Source organism: Aspergillus tubingensis (assembly GCF_013340325.1).
Source record: "Aspergillus tubingensis WU-2223L DNA, scaffold_1, whole genome shotgun sequence".
NCBI classification, from domain to species: domain Eukaryota; kingdom Fungi; phylum Ascomycota; class Eurotiomycetes; order Eurotiales; family Aspergillaceae; genus Aspergillus; species Aspergillus tubingensis.
The window spans coordinates 946,564-965,191 of record NW_023336275.1 but is presented as its reverse complement, the minus strand read 5'-3'; the positions used below and the strand labels follow the sequence as shown (position 1 = coordinate 965,191).

Genomic DNA, 18,628 nt, shown 5'->3' with positions numbered 1-18,628 from the left:
CTCAGAGAATGTCTCATTGCACCGGTCTCGAATGGATATGATACCCATATATAAACCCCAGATATCCTCCCCCACCCCCCAAGAAAGATCGATCACAGGGAATTCGACAATGTGCCAGCATCGAGTATGGAAAGTTCATTACAGCTCGGGTACTCTTCTGATCCAGGCAATCTGTCACCCTGGCCTCCTCTACGCAACTCTCGAGGAGCGCCAGTCTTACGAGAATGTGCATTTCCTGCCTGGTGATACTGGATATATCAGCTGGATTTCCGCTTCGGATAGCTTCGTGAGTGCCATCAAGGCCGTTGCCGGAATGCAGTAATTATCCCGACATTTGACTGAATAATACGCAGATCACAGGACCTATATGCAGAAGCCTATCTATATTAGCTAAAGTATCGATGTAGGACTCTGCCAACTATAAGCACCAAATCAATATACCTGCTACACTAAACCCCTTCCTGGCTCAGGGTAAATGGCTACATCTACGGAGTTCCTGGAAGAGATAAAAGTCTTTACACTCGATGCAGGCCAGCATTCTTTTGGATGATTAGATATCATAATGGAATCATAGTAGGTTCACCAAGAAGAGTAACAAAGGACTGATGCAGCTATTCAAGCTCGCTTCAGAGAACGATTGGCGCGAGTGGCTGCAATCAGACTTTGTAAGCCCTACTGGATTGAGGTCTGGCAATACTTGGCCCAAAACCCTACTTATAATAACCAAAAGGACATATCTAAAATATATCATATGTTCTAGTTATGCTCAGAACACATATCGGGCAGAAAACATTGCTACTACCATACAATATATTCATCGATCTGAGGAATACAAAGAATCCATGCAGGATATACAGACATCGTCCTGGAGGAAAATCACTCTACAAGAGGTGGCCGAGATGGTAGCATGGGTAAAGCATTCCCCATGTGCGGGGGTCGCCAGTAGCTGAATATATCAGATAGGCCAACTGGGAGAAAGAGAGAATTATAAACATATATGCATCTCGGTCTCTGAATACGACCCTGGGTGGTTGAGGTACATGCAGGAGGTCCAGGTTGTACCATTATATTTCGCATGCTGAATTTGCCTACATGGGGCGAAACGGTATATGGAATATTATATCTGCAGGAGGATTGAAGAGCTTCGCTTGGAAATTTATCGCGATTTTATTGATTTAGCTTCTCGAAGATGCATGTTTGATCCAATCTTACGGAAATCTTGGTAGCATCGGCCTTCTACTACTTATGCATCTATATAGCAACCAAAAGCCTTACACTCACTCATTCAGACTTTGCCGCAACACATCAGACCTATTCATTCCCAAAGGACCATACAAATTACTAAAATTGCACCATAGATCTCACCCAATTCTGGCATGACCAGGATTCATGCTCCGTGCTGGAGCAAACAGTTCTATTTCTATGCAAATGAGGAAGAAAATGCAGCAGGCACACCGCGCCTTCCTTATTCCTTCTACACAGAATGACATTATCATCTGTTTTCTTTATATTTTATATAGTCTTAGCAACACACAAAAGATACAACATAATGAAAAGACCTCTTCTTTTGAATTCTATCTATCTTTGATCCCTTGTTAGATGTTAGATACGCCTGCACGGTCCGTGCAGGGAGCAAGATGGTAGCATGTCACAGACATTTGTATACAGACCAGTGGTTGTCGGTGCTACAGCGCAGATTGAATATTCTGTTTCCACCTTCCGTACCCATATTAATACCTGGACTAACCTAGTCATATCTGATATGACGGATACACGCACACCCGCTGTTAATCTGATAACTAATAACCCGCCTGCAAATACTCTACCGCCTGACATGGCAACCAGAACTGTTCGCATGGTGAACATAGCTATATATGATTTTCATACGGCACTGGCACTGGCACCAGCATCTCCGGTTGCTCCGTTAGCACTGCCTCTGCCACCACCGGCACTACCTGCTGCAGCACCACCTGCTCCTCCTGTATCTGGGACAGCTGCGGCACTGCTATAACTTGATAATGCCTGGTCGGAAGTCTTGGTCTATATAATTAAGCACTATAGTTATCTAGAATAGAATCTCTGTAATATTACAGTCCGTATGTCACGTGTGTCTTGTGATTATAAGATTTTAGTAAGAAAGATATACTGGCTATAATTATTCATAATCTTGGGAGAGGTCTGTGTACATACATTGGCTCAGTATGTAGATAACCCGGATGGTGTCGCTGCGGTTTAGCTCTCCATGTATACTGTGATTGCTCCACGCAATGCCAACGCTAACCAGAATGCCAATATCCAACAGAATGCCAACGTCCAACAGAATGCCAACGCCCAGCCGGCCGCCAATACGGCTGGCCAGCCACCAGCGCCAGGCCAGTAACGGCATATTCTGCAGCGGGCAGGACGCCCCTTCCGGTTACGGATGAACGATCATTATTTGTATAATGATATCTCTTACGTGAATACACTTAGTTAGTTACAATGAAGATGATTTGCCTTGCCTACGTTTGCCTCTTTCACATCCTATTAGACATAGATCCGACATCATTGATCCGTTCGCTCCAGTACGGAGCACCGGTTCCTCCACTTGTACTGCTTCTACTGCCTCCGGTACCTCCAGCTCCACCGGCATCTCCGGTACCTGGGACGGCTGCAGCACTGTTAGTACTTAATAGTAACTAGTCAGATACCCTGGTCTGTATGATTAAGTACTTTAATTATCTCTAATAAAATCTCCGTGATATCACAGTGCGCATGGTATACTTGTTATATAAATATAAGATTTTAATAAAAAAGATACACCATCCATGATTGTTCATATATCTGGAGAAAGTCTGTATGTATACTGTGGCACAGTATATAGATAATCTAGATAGCATGACTGCTGTTCAGCGGGCTATACATATCATAATTAATCTACTTAATTCTTAAGCCTAAAACATCCAGACCGCCAACATAACTAACCAGCCAGGCCAGCATCTCCTGTAAGTGTAGTGGCATCAGGATATCATCTTACTAAAAAAGAGTATTTACAGCGGGTATACCACGCCTTCCTTATTTCTTCTATGCAGAATAATATTATCATCTATTTTCTTTATATTTTATATAGTCTTAGTAACACACAAGAGATACAACATAATGAAAAGATCTTTTCTTTTGATTTCTATCTATCTTTGATCTCTTGTTAGATGTTAGATGCGCCCGCACGGTCCGTGCAGGGAGCAGAAAACGGAGGTAAAGAAGAAGGTAGTTCAATTTTTTGTTGATTGTATCATGCTAAGAGATGCTTCCTAATTACATTATACTCTGAATAAAAATCGGTATCAGGAGATACACGCTACAACCAATATTGGCTCAACTGATTCTACTCGTTTCAAACGCATCGTGGAGGAATTGCCAGAGATCGTGGCAAACTTCAGACGCGGACCTTCCTGTCGAGTACTGAATGAATGTGATATTTCAGACGTATATGAAAGCAACGACATGAATGTCAAAGAGAAAGAGGGCGAACGACAGCGTGTCCGCCGCCGGCAGGCCGAAGAACAGGCCGCTGAAATGGCAAGACTACGGCAGGAAGTGCTGGATCCCAGACAAACCCTGGACCAATCAGATCCAAACTACACTACTCACCAGGAGCAGATGCAGAACCGAGAGCGGATGCTACAGGAACAGTTAAACCAGGACATGCTACCACTGCTTCCTACTTATATGTAGAAGGGTAGAAGAAAAGAGAAGAGGAACTAATTACCCGATTCGGCAGCAACGCTGGAACGCTGCACTTCATCCTTCAAGAACCCTACGCCATATTACCTTCCAGGACATTGGTTTCATCAACACTATTGCTTCACGAGGCCCGGGATGGACGAGCAATAATAATAGAAATCGGGAGATACGACCCAACCGTGAGCCTCAGGGGGTGACCGTATGGTTACAAGAAAATGGCGTCTGTTAGTACCCAATTATCTGTGAATATTATATCCTTGGTAATGGAATCACCCGCTTGACAAGAAACTGTTGATAAATTATGAAAATATCATAAAAGAACAAACAGTAATCTACAAAACTATTATAATCAGATCAGACACAGCAGCAGAAAAGCCAGCTAATATCTATCATATTTGAAACAAAAAAAAAATAAAGAAATAAAGCAACTTTGATCATGCTAGAAGCCTTGGTCACCGTGAAGGACATGGGATAAAGTGTTGCCGCCACTAAGAGAGGCCTTCTCACCCCAGCATTTCTTAGAAAGCTCCGGGAAAAAGAAGTTGTTGTTCAAGAAGACGAAGTGAAATTGTTTTACCGAAAGTTCATGAAGCCGCCTCAGAATAGTCTCGAGCAGGAAGCCCAAGAACTATCTAGTAATACTTGAGGGCTCACCTAAGATGAGGTTAATGGTTGGAATACTCCGCGACCAAGCCTTACTCCGAAATGGACGAATTCTGTCTAGTCTGACCGCTCCTCTGACCGCTAAAAGCGGCAGAACCTCGTCGACTGCAGAAGCCCCTGAAGTCTGTGACTCTGATAATGATGACCTGGAAGGAGAAGAAGGGTGAGGAACCACAGGATTTTATATAGGTTCAACCATGCGGCACTGCGCCTAGAGAAATTTGCCGGGCTGGGGAGAATCGCCCGCCAAGGGATGTTCAGCATAAGATGCACGAAGAGACATCGGAGCAAGGGCTAGCTTTCCGGGTTTCTGCTGAAAGGCGGACATTCGAGAATTATTCGCTGAAATACAGGGGTTCATAGATAGGGCATTGTTTATCTGAAGCTAGACTTACTAGGTGGTTGGTAGAGTGAAGTGGAGGATGTTTATGCATTGACAGTTTAGGTGCTGGGGAGTAATATGTGCTTCTAGCATGGATTTACGCTAAAACATCAAGCTACAATATTAAACAGTTCTTGTCTGTGGTCTTCCTGGGGGGTGCCGGCTACTCTAATGCACTTTGCACAGTGGCAGCAGTGGTAGCAGTAAACATACAATTAAAAGAAATAGAGTAGACCAACGATCTAGAATTGAACGCAATGTAAGATCTATTAGATATAGGATAAACAAGCGATGTCACACAACCCCAAAATTCTATTATCGCCCCTCAAATCAAGCCTCAATCATCAACTGCTCTCCCTCATCCAACAACGTTGTCACTCTAGACAGATCCGAAATCATCTTATTACCATGTCCAACCAGAAGCAATTTCTCGGCATTGGCCGGCAGACCCAAGTACGTCGGGGGTTCACGCTCCGGCAGCTTATTGACCCATTCGACAAAGTCCCGAATGCTTGTTCCACCAGGCAGGGTAAGACAGTCGTCGTTTTCGACACCGGAAACGATCTTGTGCTCGTCCTCGAAAGCCGCCGGTGTAAGAAGATTAGTCACCAGGCTCTCGAGCTGCTTGAAATCGGCGAAGTCATCGACCTTGCCACCGTAGGTCTCGGTCACGAGGGTGCGGATCATGTCCCAGGGCAGTTTCTGAGGAGCCACGTTGGATCGGCCTTGGGCGATGGTGTCAACCCAGTAGTCGATGATGTGGGCGGAGCATTCGTACTAAAGCAACTATGTTAGTGGGATGCTGTGATAAAGTAGGTTGGGTTGGTTGACTTACATCACTGTCGTTAAACTCCCAGAATCCCTTCCAGCCCAGGCTCGGGGCGTAGCGAAGTCGCTCCTGCACCACAGCATGCAAGAAGCACAGAAGGAGGTAGACACGAGCCTTTTCGACCGGTGCCTTGGAGGCCCGGGTAGACAACGAAGACAGAGAATCCTTCATGTTGGCGCGCACACCAGCAGGCTGCTCGTACATGAGCACGCGAGAAGCACGGAGGAGGTTGACTGGAATCTTGGGACTCGATTCCATCGACAGGAAGAGTCTGAAGTCCTTGTGAGGCTTGAGGGACTCGAGCCTCTTCTCCAAGCTTTGCAGCCATGACGGCGCCAGGTGTACGTTCTTGACTTGAACCCAGTTACCTGCGGCAGCTGCATTGCTGATTGCCTTATCAGCACTCTCAAGACCTTCGTTCGAACCCATAGCGATGTTGGCACAGGTTGCATTCATGCGCTCGACAAGAGCATCGACCTTGTAACTGGCATCGAAACCAGGGCTGGAGCTGAGGGCAATGGGCGTGGTTGCTGTGACTTGGCTAACAATGTCCTTCAAGTCGGTGCTTCCCTCGAAGAGCTCTCTGCCAAAGACGGCCTCGATGAAGCGTTCCGCAGTTGGCACGAATCTGTCCATTCTGCAGAGCTTCACAAGCAACAATGAGCGCAGCAGCCTGTCAATGTTCTCTGTAGTCTCTTCCCAGACGACAGGGATCGAGTTCTCCGCGAGCTCATCGCTAAAGAACTGCTCCCATTGCTCTGATGTGATCGTAGGGAAGATCGACTTGTAGAGCGACATATTGGCAATCTTGTTCAAGACCTGGTCCTTGAGTTCAGGTGAAGTTGACAGGTCCACGCTCTCCATGGACTCATCAAGGATCATATCAATGATCCTCTTGTCCATAGGGTAGGGGGCTGCTTGGGCAAGAAGCATAGCAAATGTGATGCGGTCCTTCTGGATCAGTCCCAATGAAGTACGTTGGTAAGTTGTCACGAAGAGGTCGCGAAGAATGATCTGTACGCGTGCAGAGTGGTCCTTTTCTTGAGCGAGGCGCTTGTTCTGGTAGAGTACAGAGTTGAAGATATCAACGAAAAACTGCAGGGAGAACTGGTAGAAATGGTTGACATGGTGCAGTTGCTCCAGGACTGCGAAAACAGCACTGCAAGAACGGGCAATAATGCTGTAGTTGAGCGTGATATTTTCAACTTCGGTCATGACTCCCTCTGTCTCCACCATCTTCTTGGAGATTTCTGCGGCCTCCTTCTTCAGAGTCTCGAGGGTCTCAATGACGTTGTCATCGTCAAGAATGTTACCGCGCGACTCGTTCAGTGCCTGCAAGAGTCGCTTCTCGAGCTGACGCAGGTGAATCTTGAACTCGCCCTGCAACTTGACCAGATCGGTACGACGCGCGTCTACATCTGGACGCTCGAACTTCAGGACCTCGTTGAGAGACTGGGTCTGCAAACTGCTCTGCGTGACAGTGAAGTTGACAAAGGTTGTGCGACTGCATACGTCCGGTGGGAAGGTGGCAGAAGGATCTCTCGTCGAGAGGAAGAGCTTGAAGGATGGCGAGAAATCAATCTCCTGCTTTCCGAGTTGAATGAGAACACGGCCACCCGTCTTCTGGTATTCCTTGTTGAGGACGTGGTTGAGAATAGGATCAAGATGTTCAGCATCCTGGATGAGGATGGGGTTTCCGAAACGCAGAGCACTCTCCAATTGCTTGACAAACGAATCATCCAAGAAGCTAGTAACAGTGAGCTTCCTGTCGGTGCTCTCCTTCTCCAAGAACTCGGTGACACGGCCCGAAGGATCGATGATCAAGGGGTACCGGTTGTAGCGTTTCAGAACGATGGCGTTCTCGGTGCAGAGGTCGTCAACCGGCAGCGAGTGATCCTGCCAAGCCAAACGTTCATCGGCATTAGACAAGTACTCGGTAATCGGGTTGTGTGGCTTGAAGTTGATGCCCGCTTGCGTCAGGTGGGTGACCCATTCGTCTATCATGGCCTTACGGAACTGTTGGTCGTAGAAACCAGCATAAGCAAGGAAGGCTGCCGCGATGAGGACATCTCCAACAAGAGTGCTGATTTGAGTCTCAAAAGACCTGCTTCCCTCTTCCCAACGCGTCCGCTCTGATGACAAACTGTCGAGCAAGCGCACACTTCGATCAACCTTGAACTGCACTCTGGACATCTCAGTCTTGATCGCTTGAGTTTCACTAATAAGTGCAGCATATTCAGCCTTGTATGTAGCGATACTGTCTTCGAGACCCTTGATGGTGTTCTCAATGGTTTGGGCCTCGGCCTTGGTCTGCAGGGCTTGTTCCTCAAGCTGATCAACCTCTTCACGCAGAGGTCCAACACGGTCCAAGATCTCGGAGTAGTTCACCTGAGCTTCGACCCATTGCACCAAAGGACCGCAAGCCTTACTAGCCCGGTTGACTCTCTCATAGGTGAAGTCTTCCTTGGAAAGGAATTCGTTCCGCATCTTGATCCTGTGGTTCCTAGTCATCTGTCTTTCGTTGTCGTAGTTGACGATGCTAGCAATGAAGTCATCTCTTCTTATAATACCCTGGATCGTCTTCCAGCTATCGACCTTGTGGCCAAGCAGGGTGCAGACGGCTTCAAGTGCCAGTCGGACGCTAGCAGGGGGATTACCCATGGAACGGACTTCAGTAAGATGCTGACGCTTAATGTTGCTGACACTCTTCTGTGCCTCAATGACGGCAGGCTCAGCCTTAGCGAGATCACTGAGCACAACTTCCCTTCGGAGAGCCACTTGCGCCTCTTGCTTCTCCAAAGCAGCTTGAACCTCGAGAGAAACTGCTTTACGTTGTTCTGCCTCTCGCTGGTCTGCGACCATCTTCTGTAATTTCTCGTTTGCTTCCGTGTCCTTCTTCTCCAGCTGCGTCTTCTTCTGGGCAAGACTGGCTCGAAGATCGCTGACCTTATCGACGGTATCTCTCAGTTTTTCGAGACCAACGTTCAAGTGTCTCTGCTGTTCCTCGAGGTCTTCGCGCTTCTCGTTGAAGAGCTTCACGTACTGAGCAACAAAGTCGAGGTAGTGGCGCGGAGTCAGGAATGTTGTGCGTCCTTGTTGCTTCTGCAAACGCTGGTTGAATCTTTGCAGCGAGTAATGGATGTAAACCATGGCGTTGATGACTGTGTCTCTATGAGAGGCTGGCAGGCTCAACTCGCGGTAGGCCACTGGGATACTATCAGGAGCAATAAAGTTCGGCTTGTCCAAGTCGACGGATTGTGTGAGTTCAGAGCCCACTTGGAAGAGAGCCTGGTCTGACCAATCGCCCATCCAGTTGAGTACACATCTGTTGAACAGAGCAGGACTGGTTGCAGCCTTCGAAGAAAGGCCTTCCTCAGGAGGATTCATCGTGAACACGACATGCAGGTTCTTGACGATCTGGGAAGTGAACCACTTGTAGAGTTCCTCTTGCGTGTCGAGAAGGAGACCTTGGCGTTGGGCTCCCTCCTTGCAAGCGGTCATCAAAGACGAGAATTCGTCTCCTTCGAACAGACCGGGCACCTCCGCGTTTGCAAGCAAAGTGTTCATGCGTTCCAGGAAACCAGAATCAAGGACGTTCGATTCGTCCATGATGAAACAAATCTTCTCGCCCTTGCAACCGGCGCGACGAAGCACGGTTCTCAGATCGTCATCGAAGTCTTCCGATGAATATTTACCATGCACCTTGATCTGGAACACCTTCAAACCGTTCATCCAAGCAACGAAACGAGAAAGAGTTGTCTTACCACTACCACTAACTCCAATGAGAATGAGGTGACCCTGAGGCTGGCGGAAGACACGGTCGATGCGCAACGCATGCTCCAGGACATCATTGAACAGCACGAGGGGAACGTCGACCTCTTCGTCACAGAAGGTCTTCAGACGAGCCTTAACGAAATCACGCAGCCTCTCTTGTTCAACGGGCACGTAGTTCTTAGACAGCCAGTTAGAGAACAAGATCGGACCCTTCAGAGCCTCCTGGTCATCAATAGTGGGGAAATTATCGAGGGCAATGCGCCGGACAGCATCTGCGGTCCAATTTCTCTCGTCTTCCGTAACCAGACGATCTTGGAACAGTCGCAGAGCTTCGTGCGCCCAGATGCGAACCAGGCCTTCAACAGAGAGAGTCTCGAGGGGCTTGATAGCTTCATACACACCACGCACCCATCTCGTAAGTTCACGAGGCGAGTAAACATAATGAGGCTGAATCTTGGGTGTGAACCTAGCTTGAGACTCCAAGTAGAATTGCACCATGGCCTTCGTAAGGGATTCAGAGTATCCGCGCAACAAAGGAAGGATCTTCAGAATGGCCGAGTTGAACGTTCCGTAAATCTGGTTCAACGAAACCTCTCCTGGGTAGTCGACCATGACCAAAGGAGCATGGCGCAGGAATCTCTCTGCCATGGCTGTACGTCCAGCATCGGTCGGAGGGTTACAGGCGCCCACGAACTGAATGCGATCCAAGGTAACCCAGGTCTTGTCCGATGTTCTCCAGAAGCCGTTCTGCTCGACCAGTTGTCTCAAGAAGGAGATTGCCCGTTGGGTTCCGTAACGGTCAGGAGCCGGAAGGTTAATTTCGTCACAGAAGATGACCAACCAGCGACCGATCTGGTTAGGAGACATCACGACTCCATTCAGCGTCTTCTTGTATTCACAGTACTGTTCGAATGTCTTGATCAGGAGGTCAGGAGTGGTAGCACTCGAGAAGTTGAGGCCAACCACTTCCATGTTTGGAAGCTTGCGGAGAGCAGCGAACAAAGTCATGGTTTTACCGGAACCTGGAGGACCGCAAAGCAGCAAAGGCTTGTGCTCCGCGAGCCAAGAGTACAGAACATCTTCATGACGAACAGTGTCCACAGTAGGAATGACCACATCGGTCTGCGTGATGGAGTGTGTGTTGATTTCGATAGTAGGAACCTGGGACTGCCAGCTCGCCCATTCGCACTTGGGCAGGGTGATATCGAAGTCAATGATGGATGCTGCACCATCAGGTGGTAGATCGGTAGTAGTCAATGCAGACACAAACTGTCCGAAAGACTGGCGATCCGCAAGGGGACAGTCACCAGTGAATGACCAAACCAGCGCAAGAAGAAGCTTCTTAGAGATATAGGCCTCGATCTGGTCGTAGTCAAGGGGGAAGTCGACATGTTGGATGTTATACTCGAGAACATTGCGGCAGGCCTTGTTCAAAAGACTGAACAAAGTGTTGAGGGCGCGGATGAAAGTGTACTCCATAATATGGTTGTACTTCTTAGCCTCCTCGAGGGCCTGCAGAACAAGGTCTTCGGTCTGCAACAGATGCTTAAGAATGGTGGCCAGCATATCCTGAGCATCCTGAGTCTTGATGGCAGCTTGACCAGAAGGAGCACTGTCGTCATCCAGGTCCTCGAAAGTCCGCGTTCTGAGAGACTCGACATAGTTCGAAATCATCATAGAAGGCGTGACAGTATCGTCATTGAACCAGACCATACCACAACGACTGACCGTCGCCAGTGTAGCGTACTTCAAGGTTTCGACTTCGAACATGATACGAACATTGGGCGGCAGATTGAGACGTTCACCGTTGGGAAGAGTCAAAAGCTTGTTATCATCAAGCACACTGTTCAAGTTTTCAACCCACTCTGGGTCGACATCACCATCAAACACGATCCAGTGCCGCTTGGAATCTTCGCCTCGAAGGTTGTCCACGATCTTTCTCAGAATGCCGGTAAACAAACCATCAGTCCATTCTCTAGTAGTGGCGTCCAGACTACCGTAGAGAGCTTCCTTAGACATGACCTTGGAGTCAATGATGTGGGAAACGCTTTCAACGCCCTCGGTACGCTGCAGTGCCTGAAGGAGTATCTTCCATGCGGCAGACTTTCCGGCACCGGACTTTCCAACCATCATAACACCATGATGGATGCTCTGGATCTGGTAAAGCTGCAACGCCTTGGTGATCCACATCTCGCTGTCGACAAAATGCTGTTCCTTGGCGATGTCGCGGATTGCGGCCGTAAGTTTCTCGTAGTTCGCTGGCACGTACTCCACACCGGCGAAGTCCTGCTTTTGAATCTCCAGCATCCTGTCCACATCTTCCCGAACCAGCTTAGGAGCAATGGTCTCCCGAAGACTCTGGACGATGATCTGGGGCTCGATAACTTCATCAGGTCCCAGGTCCTCCTCGGAACTGGCGATTCTAGTACGCTTGAGTCCTCCGGAGCTGACGAGAACACTCTTCAGAGCACGAAGACCAAAGTCGTAGTGTGCCTGTTTCGACAGTTGGGTAGAGCAGTGGTCGAAGAAGGGCACGGTCTGCTTCGACAAGTGCTTGGCTTGCTTGAAACCTTGAGAAAAGAGCATGACTTCGGTGATCAACTCCTTGTCGGGCTTAGACATAGCAACGCTCCTGAACAGTTTCTTCAAATTGTCCGGAAGGTTGGAACGTCCAGCATAACCAGGGTTCATAGTAATGAAGATACCAGTGTTGGGGTTCACAGACAACCGTCTGCCAACCAGTTCGATCTGAGCCTTTTCATCAGTCTCACCATTCTTGAGACCAATCTGGATGTTTTGGATTTGCTGGGAAACAGCGGAGAGGATTCTCTCCTCGAGACGGTTGAACTCATCGAAACAACCCCAGGCACCGACCTGGCAGATACCAAGGAAGATTCGGCCCATAGCCTGGAAATCGAAGGTGTCGTCACAACAGAAGACAAGAGTGAAGCGTCCCAATTGAAGACCGAGCGCTTTAACAGACTCGGTCTTACCAGTACCAGCCGGTCCGTAGGGCGAACCACCAAGTCTCTGGCACAGTGCTTGGGTAAGTGTCAAGAAACAGCGATCCGTGAGAGGCGTGCGGACAAGACGTTCCGGGACTCCCAGGTATTCAAAGCCATAGTTCAACTTCGCATTCGCCATATGAACGTACAGTCTTTGAAGAAAGTCCCCTTCGGGTTGGTAAACATAGCGCATCTGAAGGAGCCAGAGGTAGTGCATGGGTGTGGTAGCGTTTGCAGTAACAAGTTTGGAAATAACATCGCGCTGGTGAACGAACTCAGTGATCATATGCTCACACTTCTTTCGACTAATTGCATCCAGTTCACCAAGGACAGTGGCAGCGAGCAGCTCCAGAATCCGAACCTGGGCGTCGAACAAAGACTGAAGAGTGCTGCCACCGTTCTCCAGGCTTCTCTGGACAGCGCTGGTCCAAACAACCTGACTGGCAAGAACAACGATTTGCGCCGGGTAGTTGGCGAGGAAGTCGTTGAAAGCAGTCTGGTCAACTTCTGAGGCGTTGTAAAGCGGCTCGAACTGCTCCACGGCTTCAGCGAGAAGCTCGGCCAGCGTCAACTTCATGTTGGTCTCAATAGCAGTAAGCCAGTCGTTGATCCTGGGTGTTTTGACGAGGTTGACTTCCTTCTTCAAGCGGACCTCTTCGCCTTCCTTCGAAGTGAAGCCAACGATGTTGTTGTCGTCATCCATGAGAACACCGGACAGACCAGCGAACATCTTCTTGAAGTGCTTCGCCACCCGGACGATGTCGTTGGAGTTACCGATAATTTCCAGAAGATCCTCATCACCAACAAAGTAGAAGCGAGGGAAAGACACACGCTCGCGCTCAAGATACTCACCCAGTGCCTTCTGGATCTTGTTCAGCAGCTCGGCCAATCTTTCCAACGATTTCTGCACACCATTGATGGCCAATACATCCAGTACAAAGGGAGACTTATACACCTTCTTCATCACAGCGAAGAATTCGGAGTTGATGTTTTGGAAGCGACTGGACTCAAGGGGAAGAAGGTGCTTGATGTCCGCGTTACCAGTGAAGACACCTTCGAGATAGACCCACTGTCTCTGGACATCGATCCAGACATCGAAGAGAACATGCACTCTGTTCAACTTGTCTTCCCAGGATGTAGCTTCTTCCTCGAACTCTTTGTAATACGGAGAATGCTTCATCGCCTGAAGTGAGTTCAGGTTCTCACTGCACTTTGCGAACAAATCGTCGAACCCGCGAATGAGTCGGCACTTGTTCTGGTAGTTGATAAGGTCCAGCGAATAATTCTGCCATGTCTCACGAACGGATTTCAGGAACTCCTCCAGTGCCATCTCACCCTGCGCCTGTGCGATGATATCGCGTATAATAACCTCGCTTGCAGTGAGCTGGAGGTCCCACACATCACCGAGAGTCAGCGACACGAGAGAGAATCGCTTGCCTGGCTTCAGGGCCTTGTAGATCTTTTGCCAGTGTCTCTCACGGACGGCCTCAGACTTCATGTCAGAGAGCAAAGGGTTGACCTTCAGCAGCTGACGCAGAACATTTTGAATATGTTCAAAAGCCGCGTATTGGCGCATGCGACTGGGCATTTCCTTGGTCATCTTGATCAAGCCATCGATAGATTGACGAAGCTTTCTCGGTTGCACGCTTGTCCAGAGCATGTCCCTGAGGTCGTTGAGGCTCTTCCAGATAGTCGACAGGGCCGCCCAAACGGACATGAAGTCCTGGACCTCTTCCAGAATTGCAGGCAAAGAAGATTCAACCCCAGCCGGGAGATCAAGAGCCTCTTTCGCCTTTGAGACCATTTCATATTCGGATTGGAGAGATTCGAGTCGAGACTGGAACATGCTCAAAGTACGAGATGCTTCTTCGGGAGGAATGGTACCAGACACGGGCTTTTCCTCGTTCCACTGGCTGATGACTTCAGTGATCTTGTCGCTGATAACCTTGTCCTCTGCCGAGATCTTTGCACGCAATCCTTCTGTTTGGTCCTGGACGATCTTGCTCTTTCGTGCAAGCAATTCGTTCAGCGCGGCCCATTCACCATCCACGTTTTCGACGTGAAGCCAATCACTAGGGAACTGATAGCGTTGGCGTGCGAGTGTGGCCTGGCCTTGCCGGAAGAGGTCAACCTCTGGTTCCCAAACCTTTGCCTTGCGCTTGCATTGCTGAACAATCGTGATGAATGAAACCGCATGGGCCGTGGAGGCAGCCTCCAGGGTCTGGCCTTCAAGATCGCGTCGAGCAGCGGCGATTTCAGAATGAACCTCTCTCATCCGGCCACCGAGCTTGGAGCCGAATCTCAGCAAGATCTCGTGCTGCCATTGGTCATACTTTGCATTGACCCGTGTCTGAACCTGCTCGTAATCGATCTTGATATTTCCGAACGACTTACTCACTTCCGAAGTGTCAAACGTAGCACGGCTCTTGCGAATCTCCTGGAGTAGCTGGAGCCACTGAGACAGATCGTCACCCAAGATGTCGTAGACTTGTTCGGACTGCAAGTCCCAGAGCGACTGGAACTGCAGCCACTTGTCGACATACGCAGATACTTCACTCAACCTCGATTCGACTGCATTGTAGACTTGACCCAACTCGTTGGTACAGTGCTGTGGGAGAGTGGCGAAGCATGCTTCAGACAACTGGACCTTCTGGACGTCAATTGAGATCTGATAACGAGACGACTTGATCTTCTCGAGGTTGCAAATCACACCAAGCCAATTATCAAAGTGCGCGAACCAGCTCGCGCGAGCATATTGGAGCGGTGGATCGAGATGGAGGAACTGGTTGCGCATGGAGATCTCGTGGGTGAGCTCTGGGAATTCGATGTTGTACGAGAGCGTCTCTCCTTCACCCGTCTGCACTCCGCTAGATGTTTGAAGACTCTGCGAGCTGTAAGTTGCTTCCTGGAATGAGTTGATCCATTCGCGAATAGCACGATGAAGACGTTCGCGCAAGATGCCTTCGATCTTCTGATTCAAGTTGGCCACCCAATAACCAAGATTAACATAGTTCTCGAGGTTCAGCTTATCGACGGCAACTTGGATGGCGTCCAGGCGCTGCCTAAATGCAGCCGCTTCGTAAGGGCAAGTCTTGAGTTCATGGGTTGCCTTCTGGATGCTTTCGTTTATCGAAGCCAAAACAGCTGTCTTGGACTGGAGCACGGATGCCGACCCAGCGAATTCTCGAACGAATTGAACATGCTTGCTCTCGCCTCTGGTCGGGATGGCCGCGTCAATGGCTCCATTAGCCAATGCTGACTGCTTGACATGAAGTTCGTAGGAATGCACAAACGACTCCCAACGGAGGGGAACACCCTTTATGATCATACTTTGGGTGTCATTGACGTAGCCGTTCAGAAGAATCGCAACTTCAGTCATGGCCGCAATAGAGCGATTGGTCTGGAGCAGGGTTCTGACACTTTCCATTAAACTAATGGCGTACGGGTACACACGCTTGGCTTCCTTCGAGATGTTGCTCACCGCATGAGGTACCTGGAAGTTGAGCCAGATGAGGTTTCTGACCTCCTTGAAAAGAGCAATAATCTGCGCGTCAAAGTTGACGGTCAGCTCAAACGTGTTTCCTGCGGCTCGGTTACGAATGATGTTGAAGAGACGTCCCGAGATCGTGATGTGCCGTCTTTGCACGTCATGTAGCCATGACTCGAAGACTGGTCGAGTATCCAACTTCTTCCGGAACAAATTGCTCTCGGCCAGAAGCTTCTGACCTTCGGAATGCAAGGCCCAGTCCTCTCCAAGCACGTTTGCTACCTTGCCCATGTAGCCATCTAATTGATGCTCAATCTGGCGTGCCCAGACGATAGCGCCTGACACGGGGGGCAGATCTCGCAATTGCGCCATAGCATGTGCTTCAGAGTGGCCATACTGTTGTTTGAACCTCTCATGCAGCGAAGAAATGTCCTGCTTGACATTTTCAATGAGCTGGGTTTGGTACTCGCCGATTGCACCGCGAATCTTCGGGCGGACAAGAAGAGCATTGAACTTCGAGAAGACGCGGAACATCTCGTTTGCGTTCTTTGCAGTAGCAAGACGATCACGCAGACGGGCAATGATCGAGTTCTCAACGCGGGAGGTACGCTCATTGTACGCGATCTCCTCCTTGATCCACTGCTGAGTTCCTTCTGGAGAAACATCGAGCACATCCACGTTCCGCAGAGCGGCGTAAGCTTGCGCCACCTCTTCAACTGCGTCGACGTCGCCGATTTCCTCAACGATAACGGCCCCGTCAGAACCAGCTCCGGCAGCCGTATCTCCCGCAGTTGAAGTCTTCGGGCCAAGGACGTTGACGATCGTTCGCTGCAACTGCTCATGGTTGACGCGGAAGGTGTTGATATATTTCAATCGTTCCTGCGTCTTCTCATGGCGCGCGGCGATCTTGATGGGGATGAACTTTTCGTTGCGGCGTCTAGTAGACTCTCGAGCGACATTGGTGAACTCCTTGAGGTTTTCGTCCCAAGTCCGCCAAATCGCACCAGCGGTCTTCATAAGGGAACGGAACTCACGGTAGTCCAAGTGCAAAATGGTCCGGCCGTGGAGCAAGGAGTGAATCTGGTTGTCTAGGTCCCCGGAGATGGCTTCCACAAGAGCAAGAGCACGCTTGATCGGGTAGGGACAGATCTTCAACTTTTTGTTGAGATGGTTGAAGATCAAGTTAAGAGACTCTTGCACCTTCTGCAGGGTAGTCGCCGAGAGAAGTTCGTCGAGCGGGAAATCCCGCATGAGCTGGTTGTACTTCTGCACAAGATCAGTTGCTTCGCGAAGACCTGTGTCGGCTACGAAACTAAGAGTGGCCTGGTAACGCTTCGCATGTCGGAGGATGTCCATAGCCAGTTGGACTCCATCACCACGCAACTGGTTCTCGATTCCTTCAAGTGCGGTTTCCATGGACAGCCAGAAGTTGATCTCTTGGGCGGCCGAGTCGCTATCGGCATCGCGGGACATCTTGGTAATCGTCTGGATGGAGCGAATCCAGGCATTCACGGTATTCTGAATACTATTGACAAACGTACTATTCTCCAGGATGGCGGGGTCAATCAGTTCTACCGAAGGCTTGACTCCGCGCTTTTCTGCATCGACCAGGGCAGCCTGGACCACCTCGTGCAGTGGCAGGTTCAACGCCGGGATTTCAACATTTTGCAGCAAATGCCGAAGCCCAAGTTCCAGTTCCGCGAATTTCTTCTTCGTACTAGACACGCCGGTCTTTGCCTCTGTATCTGTCCTGGGCTTTGCGCCACCAGCTGCTTCTTGGCTCCGAGTGTTGGCTTCGAAGTAGGCATTCAGTCCGTGGTGTACCATCAAGTGTAGAATTTCATATGGCGACTGAGACGCTCCTTGCTGGGATTGGGCATTGCTGAGTGAGGCTGGGCCAGGGAAGTTCACGACTTGGATCTGCGATGGTATGGGGAGCGACGGGTCAATGGCGGTGGGCCGTTTGATGAAAACTACCGTAGCGACCGTGGTCGAGGAGGACGAAATCTCGGCGGAAAGGTTGTAGACGTATTTGGACGACAGGTCTGGAAGCATGAGATGATTCTTAGTTAGCACGCTGTAGCTGGCAGCAGGGTATGCACGGGGGCAACGTACCTTCACCTGTCTCCGTTCCATTTGCTTCTTCGGAGGCCACAACATCCTTCTGTACATAGAGGGCAACTTGCGACTCCGACGCAAATCGCGTACACCGCTGCACGGTCTCGTTGTATCGTGCAGGGGAGAGTAAACTGCCGGTGCTTTCAAGCTCACTTCTCAGAGCTCCCAAAGTCACCCGCAGCACTTCGCTCAGGTACTCGATCACCGCATTTGAATCAACCAAAGGTGTTTGCGCTGGCGCAGGGACGCCATTTGACACCTCCGCGTTAGCAACCTCCATAGTTGTAACTCTATGAAAGAGGGCTCGCAGAGCTCATAGAGGCCGACCGAAGGTTGTGACGTGGATTCGCGACAGAATGCTGGTTTGTATGTTGACGGGAAATGGGCGCGGTGTCGGCTTCGAATGGGGAGGATTAACCGGGAGGGTTCAACGGACGGGGGAAAGAGGACGAAGAGAACGGAAGAAAACAAAAGTTGTACAAGATAGAAAGAAAGTAATCTAAAGGTTCATAGTAAAGCTCCGTCTTCGTCTATTCCACCAGTCGAGTTGGGTGGTGGTCAGTTGGGGGACGCGGCAGGCGTGTTTTCTGCTGCTGCTGCGGATGCTGCAGCGAGCCCGAGCGACGACCCAGAAGAAAGTGGTACAC

General features: G+C 49.7%; 2 protein-coding genes across 2 annotated transcripts; both read right to left on the bottom strand.

Annotated features, from left to right (window-relative positions):
* Window positions 1-1,881: 1,881 nt before the first annotated feature.
* Window positions 1,882-2,386, bottom strand: AtWU_00324 (uncharacterized protein; the record flags this gene model as incomplete). Its single annotated transcript, XM_035495440.1, has 2 exons — window positions 1,882-2,040; window positions 2,282-2,386. The coding sequence occupies 2 exons, from the start codon at window positions 2,384-2,386 to the stop codon at window positions 1,882-1,884; spliced, it is 264 nt and encodes an 87-aa protein (XP_035351333.1).
* A 2,712-nt stretch (window positions 2,387-5,098) lies between these two features.
* On the bottom strand, window positions 5,099-18,261 carry AtWU_00323 (dynein heavy chain; the record flags this gene model as incomplete). Its single annotated transcript, XM_035495439.1, has 3 exons — window positions 5,099-5,545; window positions 5,604-17,908; window positions 17,979-18,261. The coding sequence occupies 3 exons, from the start codon at window positions 18,259-18,261 to the stop codon at window positions 5,099-5,101; spliced, it is 13,035 nt and encodes a 4,344-aa protein (XP_035351332.1).
* Between the last annotated feature and the right edge of the window lie 367 nt (window positions 18,262-18,628).